This window comes from Mesoplodon mirus, assembly GCF_964341445.2.
Source record: "Mesoplodon mirus genome assembly, chromosome: 11".
In the NCBI taxonomy this organism is placed as follows: Eukaryota; Metazoa; Chordata; class Mammalia; order Artiodactyla; family Ziphiidae; genus Mesoplodon; species Mesoplodon mirus.
Window position 1 is genome coordinate 30,660,988 of NC_138987.1, and position 12,033 is coordinate 30,673,020.

Here is a 12,033-nt window from a genome sequence, read left to right on the forward strand (position 1 = left end):
ATATAATTCATTTCATCAGGCCTTATTGAAAGACATTTAGGTTGTTTCCCAAAGTCCTGTGTTAAAGCAGCATTACAAAGAACATTCTGTATACTTTTGAAAAATTTACAAGGATCACCTTGGATAAAATCAGAAGATATGACTTCTGGGAAGTCACAAGGAGTGCACACTGACATTTTGATACATATTGACAAACTGCACTCCCAAAAGATTGCCCCAATTTATGTCCCATCATGACACACATGCATCACGACTGACTTTATAAATCTTTGCTAATCTGATGGGCAAAATAACCCCAGTAATTTATTTCTGTTTTCAAAAAAATCTTTAGTATATGTTTATTGTTGATCTGCATTTCTCCAAGGATAACATAGATAAAACTTCTAGTTTTGAAGAAGAGAGTTATTTATGTACAAAGAGGTTCATCCCAGCATTACTTACACCAGTTAACAACCAAATAGGGAATCAACCCACCAGTTAAGGTATAAACATATGTTGGAATATTTCATAGTCACAAAAAAGAATGTTTTGGATGAATATTTACTAGCATGGGGAAATGATTATAGTATCAAGTTTGTGAAAACTTCTTAAGGAAAAAGTAGAAATGCAAAATGATTTACAGAATAATTCCAGCTGTTAAAAATATATGTTAGGGCTTCCCTGGTGGCGCCGTGGTTGGGAGTCCGCCTGCCGATGCAGGGGACACGGGTTTGTGCCCCGGTCCGGGAAGATCCCACATGCCGCGGAGCGGCTGGGCCCATGAGCCATGGATGCTGAGCCTGCGCGTCCGGAGCCTGTGCTCCGCAACGGGAGAGGCCACAACAGTGAGAGGCCCGTGTACTACAAAAAAAAAAAAAAAAAAAAAAAAAAATCCATGTTAAGCCCATTGCTTTCAGTCTCTTTTCTTCCCTGTGCATGAGGTTTTCTTGGATTCTCTTGCTGCTTACACTCTGAGTGGTCATCACTCAAGCATTATCGGCACATAGGTGGGAACTGAAGGCATACAAGTGGACGAGATCACCAGGGAAACACAGAGAAGAGAAAAGGCTCTGGGAACAAATCCCAAACAACAGAGATGGAGACACCTTCCCAGGTCTGGGCTGGGTGGACAGGAGGCAACATCAGGGACAACTTCACTGTGCTGGTAATCTTGGAGCTGAATCTTAGAGGATGAGGTTTGCCAGGTTCAGAAGAGGAAGACAAGGTCTTTGAGTAAAGTGAGCAAAGGAAAGAACGTCTGCAAAGACTTATCGGATGCAAGGGACAACATGTTAACTTGGAAAACCAGCAAGTGATTTCAGTATGGCTAGAACATAAGCGTCTGTGTGTGTCTGTGTCTGTGTCTGTGTGTGTCTGTGTGTTCATGTGTGTGCAGGTATCTGTGTGGGTGTGGGAGTGCATCTGTGTGTTTATGTGACTGTGAATATGTGTTCAGGAGGCTAGGGTGTTGACGGAGAGCCTAGAGGGGGAAGCAGTGTTCAGATCATTAAAGACTGTGTATCCTTGTATTCGATGGTATACGAAAAATACATATAGAAAAAGATTTATTATGAGGAATTGATTCATGTAATTATGGAGAATGAGAAGTCTCACGATCTGATGTCTGCAAGCTGGAGGCCCAGGAAAGCTGCTGGTATAATTCAGTCCAAGTCCAAAGACCTGAGAAGCAGGGGAGCAGGTGATGTAAATTCCAGTCTGAGGGCTGGAGAAGATGAGATGTCCCAGTTCAGTCAGTGATGGGGGGTGGGGAGTGATGAATTCTTCCTTCCTCCACCTTTTGTTTTATTCAGTCCTTCGCAGATTGCATGATGCTCAACCACATTGGGGAGGGCAATTTACAGAGTCCATTGATTCAAATGCTAATCCCACCTGGAAACACCCTCACAGACATACCCAGAAACTACGTTTAATCATCGGGGCACCTGTGGCCCATTCAAGTTGACACATAAAATTAACCATCACAATCCCTTTTAAAAGGTTTGGAATGTTACGGAAAAAGTCTGGGAACAAAGTGTGGAGATCCCTGAAGGCCACTAATCAGTATAAATTTTATTTATGTGGAAGGCAAATGGGAACCTTTGAATTTTTTTCAAGAGAGAAATGACAAGATGAGAATTGGGCTTTTGGAAGATTCTCGGACTGGATGGTTTGGAGAAGGAAGAGGCAGGAGAGGAGATGAGCTGGTAGAATATTATAATAGTCAATAGAGAGAGGTGATGAGCATATGCATTAGGCTGATAGCTACAGGGTGATGGTAGTATACTGGGGTGAAGGGATGGGTGATGGTGGATTTGGGCTGACAGAGATGAGAAACCTCAGACAATCTACTGGGTTATCTGGCAAAATCCATTGTTGAACATCAACAGTTCAAAAGCATGTCCTTCTTTCCTTCACGCATTTACAACAGATATTTACTGACTGACTACTCTGTGTCAGGCCTATGCATGGGGAACCCCTAGTTCAGTGTGGAATCTAACAAGTAACCAGACTGTAGTAACCTAGTGTTACAAGGGGCCAGAAATCAACAGCCTCAGAAGTGGGGGAGGCAGCTGAAACACCCAGGACAGTATTGAGTGCTAACAAGATAACAGGCCCCATATGGAGTCACTTATGCTAAGCTCCACTTCACCAAACTGAGGCACTTAATTACAGTTTTGGCTCTCCCAGAAATGGAATCTTAAACTAGTCAATCAGGAATCACCTGATCAGCAGTAGTTAGGTAATCTGCCTTATAGACCCCTGCCATCTCCTAGAGGAAAGTAACCTTGCAATAAGCACCCTGCTTTTTCACCTAGTATAAATTCCTTGTTCCTTCTCCATTGTGTCTATGAAAGTCTTTCATTTTGTACAGCTCCTCCAAGCTCCCTTCTATCTGCTAGATTGGATACTGCCAGATTCGTGAATTGTTGAATAAAGCCAATAAAGAGCTTTAAAATTTACTCAGTTGAATTTTGTTTTTTAACATGAAGGATATGGGCTACCTTCTTGTAGGATGGCACTTCTAAGCTGGAAACTCAGAGGAGAGTCCCCTACAGGCAGAGACAGTGGGAGCTGGTGATCCCCAGGTGAATAAGATATGGTTTCTGCCCTGGTGGATGGGGACAAATAAATAAGACAATGCCACTGGACATAAATGCAACTAAGTCATGCATATATACCATTCTTTATTCAAAAAAGAAAACTCTGTGCAAATTTATCCTTTTTAAAGCTGAGCTCTCTGGACCATTACCCACCAGAACGTCAAAGTGGGACATAAGCCTTCCCTCCAGTGTACCCCCAGGCATTTGAAGGATGGGCTCAGCGTCCTCCTTGCTACTGAAGGAATGTAGTTAATGAGTGCTGGTGGCAGACGGCTAACGTCCAGAGACTCAGCCTTCCAGTGATGTCCACTTCCCTGATCCCTCTGCTTGCCTGGTTTCTTATTTCCCTCCGCTCTGGGGCAAACTGGGGCTGAAAGAGGACCGCATTAATTGGTTTGGGGACCCGAAGGTGGGGGAGGCTGGAGAGGGAGAAAAAACATGCTTTGTGTACTAGAGAAAGAAAAAGGAAAGTGAAATCCGAAACGTAGGGGCAGAAAGCGACCCCAGGCAGACACTTTGTGAACCGCTGGGGGGAGCACAATTCGGTGGGTGGGTGGGTGGGCGGGTCACATGCCCAACCTACCATTCTCCTGTTCTGATATCAAAGCCAAAGGCTCAAGGGCAGGGACAGCAGAGGAGGGGTGGGGTAGCATCTGCGTCTCTACGCTCCCACAGGTCCCCCAATTCTCAGGCCCTGGCTCCCCACTTCACGGAGCCTCGGTCACGGGCCGAGGGTGCGTATGAGGGGCGGGACTGCGTGGAGCTGAGGAATAAAAAAAGAGGTAATTAGCATCCTCCAACCCCATTGGCTGTCCGCCGGCCCTGCTTTACATATGCCCGCCCCCTTGGGCTGCCCGTGGCTTGCGGGATTTTGTAGGGTTTGCAGCTGTCGCGGTTGCTGCTGCGCTTCAGTGCCGGGCGGGCGAGCGCCGAGCGAACCCCGGGCCGGGAACCGGGAGCCGGGGAGCCGAGAGCCGAGAGCCAGCTGCCGGCAGAGGTGCTGCCGCGGGCATCTGGGTCGATTTCCGTCCTACGAACACCGAGGCCGGCGCCCAGTGGTTTCTGCGCCCAGCCCGGCCCTGTGGGGAGCGGGTCAGACAGTTTTATTTTATTTTGGAAGAAAGGGACGTGTCCGGCGTGAGCTTCTCCCCCGGCCTGGCTCGCTCCTCAGCGTGTCCCAGCTCCGGCCCGGGCTCTGGAAGATGACTCTCTGCTCTGCCCGGCGTATTGCAGCGGCGACGGCTTGGGGAGGCATCCGAAAGTAGTAACTGTAGGTAGTAGCGGCTGGTGGAAAAGTGAGCCGAGGCGGCGCGGACTCGGTTCTTCCCGCGCCCCGGCGCCCGCTTTTCCTCGCTGCTGCTTCCCCTCGGCTCCCCGGCGGCCGCAGCATGAAGTGGCGCAGCGATGGCCAGGAGAGGTAAGAAGCCCGTGGTTCGGACGCTGGAGGATCTAACGCTGGACTCGGGTTATGGTGGCGCGGCGGACTCGGTGCGCTCCTCCAACTTGTCCCTGTGCTGTTCCGACTCGCACCCGGCGTCCCCGTATGGCGGGAGCTGCTGGCCGCCTCTAGCTGACTCCATGCACAGCCGGCACAACAGCTTTGACACTGTCAACACTGCCCTGGTGGAAGACTCCGAGGGGCTGGACTGCGCCGGCCAGCATTGCTCGCGGCTGCTGCCGGACCTCGACGAGGTCCCCTGGACCCTCCAGGAGCTGGAGGCGCTGCTACTGCGCTCGCGGGATCCCCGGGCAGGCTCGGTGGCCCCCGGCGGCCTACCCAAAGACGCGCTGGCCAAGCTGTCGACGCTGGTGAGCCGGGCGCTGGTACGCATCGCCAAAGAGGCGCAGCGCCTGAGCCTGCGCTTCGCTAAGTGCACCAAGTACGAGATCCAGAGCGCCATGGAGATCGTGCTGTCCTGGGGCCTAGCGGCGCACTGCACGGCGGCCGCGCTGGCCGCGCTGTCCCTCTACAACATGAGCAGTGCCGGTGGCGACCGCCTGGGCCGCGGCAAATCGGCGCGCTGCGGCCTCACCTTCTCCGTGGGCCGCGTGTACCGCTGGATGGTGGACAGCCGCGTGGCGCTGCGCATCCACGAGCACGCAGCCATCTACCTGACGGCCTGCATGGAGAGCCTTTTCCGGGACATATACGCGCGGGTCGTGGCCTCCGGGCTGCCCAGGAGCTGCAGCGGCTCGGGCCCGGGCTCCAGCTCCGGTCCGGGTCAGGGCTCGGGCCCCGGAGCAGCCCCCTTGGCGGATAAGGAGCGGGAGGCGCCGGGAGGGGGAGCGGCGAGCGGCGGCGCCTGCAGCGCAGCCAGCAGCGCCAGCGGGGGCAGCAGCTGTTGCGCCCCGCCGGCCGTCGCTGCCGCCGCCGCCGCCGCAGCCCCACCGGCAGCCGCCGCCAACCACCACCATCACCACCACCACGCGCTCCACGAGGCGCCCAAGTTCACCGTGGAGACGCTGGAGCACACGGTCAACAACGACTCCGAGATCTGGGGGCTGCTGCAACCCTACCAGCACCTCATCTGCGGGAAGAACGCCAGCGGTAAGTGGCTGCGCGGGTGCTGCCCCCTCCCACCCAACCCGGCCAACTCTCGTCGTAAGTTTGCCTCCCGGCCCCCTCCCGCATCCTTCCGGCTGCCCGCTGCTGTCTTAAGCCTCCGAGGGAACCGCCGAGCTGGAGGCGGCTAGAAACACCATTGGTCCCTCCTGCTTTCGGGATCCGCGTACTTTACGCCGCTGGTAGGGGTCCCAAGTCCGAGAGGGCGCGGTTCCGTCCCGGATTCGGGGCGGGGCAGCGGCTGCCTCAGGCAGGCAGTGGGAAGAGCCCAGCACCACTTTGGAGGCACAGGTGTGCGATCATTTGCGCCTAGTCCATATTTCTGCCAGAGCCCTGTGTTTCGTTGTTGTTGTTTTTTCATTTTAAACATTTTATTTATTTAAATTTATTTTTGACCTTAAAGATGCCAAATACCCGGGCGCAGGAATTTGGCTCCCTGGAACTCGGGAGGAGGCGCATTCCGCCCTCGCCGTCCAGTTAACATACTTCCCCGCGCCCTCGAGGACACCGTCTGTGCGCACAGGAAGGCAGGGCCCTGCGGCCGTAAAGGCAGAATGTTTGAGAGGTCGCTCGGCCTAGAAACAGTCGGGGAGAGGTGTGTGTGGTGAGAGGGTGGAGCGGGAAGGCTTATAGGTCCCGAGTTTTTTTCCGGGGCAGTTTTTGAGGGCCAGAGCTCACAGCTGGTGGCTGCTGCGCAATGGGCAGACCCCCCAGATTCCGACCTCTTGCCGCTGTCGGTTGGCTGGGAGGTGCAGGCGTCACCACTTGGCTTAAGGAGCGCCACAAAGGACCCGGTCAGCATGGGAGTGGGGCGGGGTTCCGAAGGGACTGTCAGTTTAAGAGGTCGTTTCCAGCAGGTTCTGTCATTCCTTCCCGCACCCCCTGTTTTGAAGGCCGGAGCTGGGTGGGTTTGAACCTGCAGCTCTGGTGGCGGAGGGGTGGGGCCCGGGGCGCTTGTTTCGGAGAGCTCCAGCTGGCGGGCCTGCCTGTCTGCGAAAGCCGGAGCTAGACACTTCAAAGCTTCAGTTTTCCACAGGAAATGGTAGAAGCGTAACTGGAGACTCCAAAAGCGAAATAAAACTTTGTTACATATTCGGCGGTTTGGCTGGAGGTTGCGTGGTTGGAGCTGAAATGCAGTCTTTCTGGGCAGATTTCATTCATGTTGCTGCCTGTCGTTTCCCCGGGGCTGCAGCAGAGATGCAGCGGGCGCGGCCCGGCCTCCTGTGGGAGCCAAGTGTGTGCATAGGAGTGTGTGCGTATTTGTGAGAGTCTGTGTGCACGCGTCCGTGCGTGTGTATGTAAGTGTGCCTGTGAGTGTGCGCAGAAGCAAGCAGCTCCCGCAGAAGCCCTTCGGAAACAGAACCTCCAGTTGTCAATCCCCTCACCTGGCTTTGGTCATCGTTGGGGGAGGGGAAGGAAGAAGCAAAGCGTGTGTGTGTGTGTGCGCGCGCGCGCGCTCGTTCGTGTGGTAGGGGCAGGATGGCGACTTCCGCGTTGATCGCCAAGACTCCTCCGGCCTCTTTGGCAGAGCCCTTCCCCCTCTGCTGCCAGTAGAGGGCTAAACCTCTAAAGGGAGGTACCTGTGAGGCTCCTCGTGCCTGCCCACCTCCACCCGTGAACTCCTGATGAGATGGAAACACCTGGGAGAAGGCATTGGTCTTTGTGTGTGCTTCTTCCGGAGGAGGAGGAGGATTCACCTGCAAAACCCAGGAGCTTTGGACTGGACAGTTCTTTGTTTGAAGCCCTACCCCAATAAAAAGTGCAGAGAGGCGTAATTTTCTTCCCTCTGCGTACGCCCACCACCCCTGTTCTTACCTCCCCATTACAATCTACTGGCCCCCCAGACCCTTACCTGCTGGAATCTCCTCCCACTCCTGTGTGTCCTTTGGGAAGAAGGAGCATTCCCCTTTGGGCTACAGTTTGGGACGCTGGGTGCCCTGCTCCACCTCTGCCTTGGCCATTCGCTTGAAGTTATGACTGTGGGTCATAACTCACTTTCCTTCTCAGGGTCTCAGTCTCCTCATCTATAAAATAAGGGCCTAGATCTGTAATACACCCCCAGGTCCTCTTGTAGGTCTGTCTGTTTTTGTTAGTAGCCTCTGCATTTTTTCAAATTGGTTTTACTTTTATGATCTTTAACATCTTTTAAAGACAGATTTTGTGTTTATCCTTTTTGGACTAAGTATAATTTGAGGAAGGAGAAGACCGCAGAGCTGGTTTGGGGCAGGATGAATGTGTGGTGGTTAGGGTTTGCTGCCATCACAGCATTTCCCACACCACAGAGCTTAACTCCTAGGTTTCAGGGCCCCTTCGCCATCTCTTGGTATGAGATATACTGTAATTTCATTGTGATCTTTTCATCTCTTTTCCTTGGGCTTGTTAAAAATGGCAGGAAGCAGTAAGAAATGAACAGTTAATTTCTTAGGTATCTGAAACATACATTAAACATCAAACCTATTTCTTCAACTACTTTGCATGACATTCTTTCTGATATGCAAGCTTTATTAAGGAGCCCATGCTTTACATAATCTTTTTCCCCCTTTAACTCAGTAGCCTCACTTATTCATTCATGAATTCATTTGTTCATCAATATTTATTGAGCAGCTACTAAATCTAGGGGCTGCACAAGTACTGAGGTACAAGCTAATAACAGCTAACATGCATCCAACACTACTCTATATATTGACCCATTTACTCTTCACCATTCCCTTGAAAAAGTACTGCTATTATCCCCATGATACAGAGGAGGAAACTGAGGCACAGGCAACTTAACTGTTTTGCTCGTTAGTGACAGATGAGTTCCCTGCCTTCAGGCCATCCTCCCTGCCCTTCATTGCCTACACAGTTGAACCGAGGCCCTTGATAGCCTGACAGTCCTTCTGTTCTAACACACCATATGTTCCTATTAAACTGAACTGGGCAGTACTGGATTTCACATTTTTATATCCTCTGTCAAGTCTGAGAGGGCCTGGTACACAGCTGGAGCTTATTAGATGCCTGTTGAGTTGAGCAATCTATTGTGTAATATTGTACAATGATATCCTGAAAGAAACTATTGAATTCTGAGTTCCTTGAATCATCTTTTCAAGTCTTTTTACCTTGGTTGCCCATTCTTACTGCCATCTCTGCACCTGTCCGCCTTTCTAATTTGCTGCTGCTACGGCTCAAGGAATCAGGAAATGGATCACATGGGACTCATGGGGTGATAGCAATGTCCCTTCTATCTATAGGGGTGTGGGTTCAGGGGTACTTGCATTTGTCAAAATGCATTGCATTGTGACTTTAAGATATGTGTGTTTCGCTGTATTGCAAATTACACTTCAGTAAAAAAAAAAAAAGGAAACATAAAAAAGCCATAGGCATCCTTGGATGAAATTTTGTTTTAAATGCAGAAAGAATTTGAAGGGAAGACTGCAAGAGGCAGTGTGGTGTGATGAAAGGGAGAAGGGCTTTGCACTTAGAAAGATCTAGCCTCAAATGTCAGCTCTGCCACTTTCTAGCAAGTGACTTAATTTTGCTGAATTTGTTTTTCTCATCTGCACAGTAAGGATTACAAAACAAAAAAAAAACATGAAAAAGGAAGAAAACCCAAACCTACCACATACGGTGGTTAAAAGGGTTAAATCAGATCAGATATGTGAAAACAACCGTCACATAGTAGGCACTCGATAATAACGGCTCTTCCTTAAAAAACAGGTTATTCAGGCTGGTGATAATAATAATAAGGGGATTTGGAATAGTCTCTTTCATTGCTGGGATCCCCAATCACTTTATAAACTTTAATTAACACGAGCCCTCGCCTCACCAGCACTGGTTTGGTGGGTAAGTTGGTGTTCAGGTCTTTTGCTCATAAACTAAATGCTTACTCAGCAGTTTTGCTGCCTGCTCCCCTGGCTCCGCCCATCACCCTGTCCACATCCCCGGAGCTGGTCGCGCTGTTCCATGGTACAGTGTTGCTGTGCTGGACAAAAACATCACAGAAGAAACCCAGCTTTTTACAAAGAACTGCAAAAGCTATCTCAGCAGCAAGCCATGTCAGTGTCTGTGCTCACAGAGCATGTTTTTAATTAACTAGCTTAATGTAAATTAAAACTTGGAATTCGGGTCAGTGGAGGGTTATTTGGTTTTCTATTCAGATTTGCCAGTTCAGTGCTGGGGCATTTGTAAGTAGAATGTTTCCTGAAACACACCATAAAAATAACAATAAAATAAACAATGGCGGACCAACCTGGAGATCTGGGGTCAGGGGTGGGGTGGCTAATGGCCTTTGAATAGAAGAAAGGCCTCTAATTCTGGGTCCGTTATTATTTGTGACCTTGAGCCAGACACCAAACTTACCTATAAAACGGGTCTGATTATCATTTACTGAGAGGTAAATATAAAATAGTAATTGATTTTGGAGTCAGACACACCCATAACTTGCAGTTTCCCTGTCTGTAAAATGGGTATTGTAATAATAATAGCTACACCTGTATAGTGCTTATTATGTGCCAGGCACTGTTCGAAGAGTGCTATATGTTATAATTGTTGTCGTTATATTAGCTATTATAAAAGGCAACCCCCAAATCTTAGGAGCTTAACACAATAGAAGGTCCTTTCTTACTCACTAAAGTCTGATTTTGGGAGGAGTGTGGTGGGAGGGTGCTGGAGGGTCATTTAAGTACCAAGACTGATGGAGAGAGTGCTTTCTTTATCTTCAATATGTGGACTTTAGGGCCTTCCTTGGACATTTATCCAGCCAGTAGGTAGAGAAAGAAGGAGAGTATGGAGGATCTTAAGAAAGGTGTTATGGGCTAAGCCTGAAAGGAGCCTTCATCACTATGCCCATATATCATTGGCCAGATGTGTCACTGGCGCCCTTGGCCACCAAATATCTATGTGCCTCCTTCTTCTCACACACAAAACATGCTTCCCTTCCCCTAAGGGAGGATATTCATGTTCTAGCCAATCAGTGCTTCCAACTTAAAGTTCAAGATCTTTGGGTGAATTCCTGTCCTATCCATGGGATTGAATATGGCTTCTCATGGTTCAGAGACCCATGAGCTAAAAGAGACTCATTATCTTCCCCTCTGTGCCCATATACCATATTGGAGGATAACCCACTAGGAAAAGGCAACAGTGGAAGACACACAGAAGTCACTGGCCCTTAGTAGTTATGAAATCTTGCTAAGCAGACACTGTGTGACCGTGCCCTGGAAGTGGGTGAGGTTCCTTGCTTAAGCCCTGATTCTGCTCTCTGGAAGCAGTTTCCTGGTTCATTGTCCTCCATGGTCGTGGCTCTGCCCTGTGGCAGGATTTTCTTTGTCCATTATTCCTCTTGGCCACACTTGAAGTGGGTCTTGGGGAATATGACCTCCTTGAGGCTCTAAATCTTGTGTAACCTAGTTCCTGCCCTTGAACTTTAAGGGGCCTAAGGATTGTTTTAATGCATTAACAGTAAAAGGTTTTTAAAATCCAAGCTTATAGATTTTGCTAAAACAATTCCCACAACAGCTTAGTAGGATTTTCATCTATGAAGTCTAGTGTGCCAGCAGTCAAAGTTATTTCCTAGACCTAATTCTCAAGCCTGGATTATTTCTTGGCTTTCTTAACCCCATTCCTCTATTTCTCACTCAACTTAATGACAGCTACCTTGAGGCCATCAGGCTTATGTGGTGGGAAGCTTATACACTTCATCTGATATTTATTTCACTTAGAAGTCTGCTCAATCTTTGCTCTTATTGTTTGGGATCTAGGAATATTGTCTTCTTCACGTGTCCACTATTCCTTTCCAGTTTTACTTGCAAACTGACTAATTCATGCCTCAGATCCTCTCTTTCCCTAATACCTTGCTAAACTCAGCCAGGGACAAGCAGCAAACTCTTACTATTATTTTCAGTCCTTTTTCCTCTAGCGCTTACAGGCTCAGTAGGCATGAGTTCTGCCTTCTAAGTTATCATAGGTGACAGTTTAACCAAGCCTTTAATTGCTGTATAACATGGCGCTCCAGTTTTCCAGCCTCAAACATCATACCCCACCATCTGACTTCTAAGCCAATGCCACATATGTAAGGAACCCACTTACGGTGTCAATTTCTTTATTTGTTAGGATAATGCAAGCTGTGGCATCAGATAAACCCTAACGTCTTAGTGGCTAAACACAATAAAAGTTGTTTTCTCATTCCTGTTGAGTCCAGTTGAAGGGAGGGTAGGGAGGCGCTGTGTTCCATGGAATCTGATGGAGGGTCTGCCCTCTGGAACACGTGACTCCCAGGAGCTTCCTTGATTGGGGTCAACAGTGTGGAGGATGGGGATGTTTTTATAGGAGAGTCTGGGATGTGGGTATACTAATTGCTTCCACATTCCAAACACCAGAATTCAGTCATGTGGCCTCAACTAGATATCAGAGGCT

At 49.4% G+C, this 12,033-nt stretch overlaps 1 protein-coding gene across 2 annotated transcripts in view; it reads left to right on the forward strand.

Moving 5' to 3' along the window:
* Positions 1-4,484: 4,484 nt before the first annotated feature.
* The window catches only part of ABTB3 (ankyrin repeat and BTB domain containing 3), a gene marked incomplete at its 5' end in the record, with an annotated part of 309,684 nt that continues 302,135 nt past the window's right edge, over positions 4,485-12,033 (forward strand). For both annotated transcript variants that reach the window (XM_082634471.1, XM_082634472.1), the window contains one exon: positions 4,485-5,628. In XM_082634471.1, coding sequence (XP_082490597.1) covers positions 4,485-5,628 — 1,144 coding nt within the window. The remainder of the gene's footprint in view (positions 5,629-12,033) is intronic.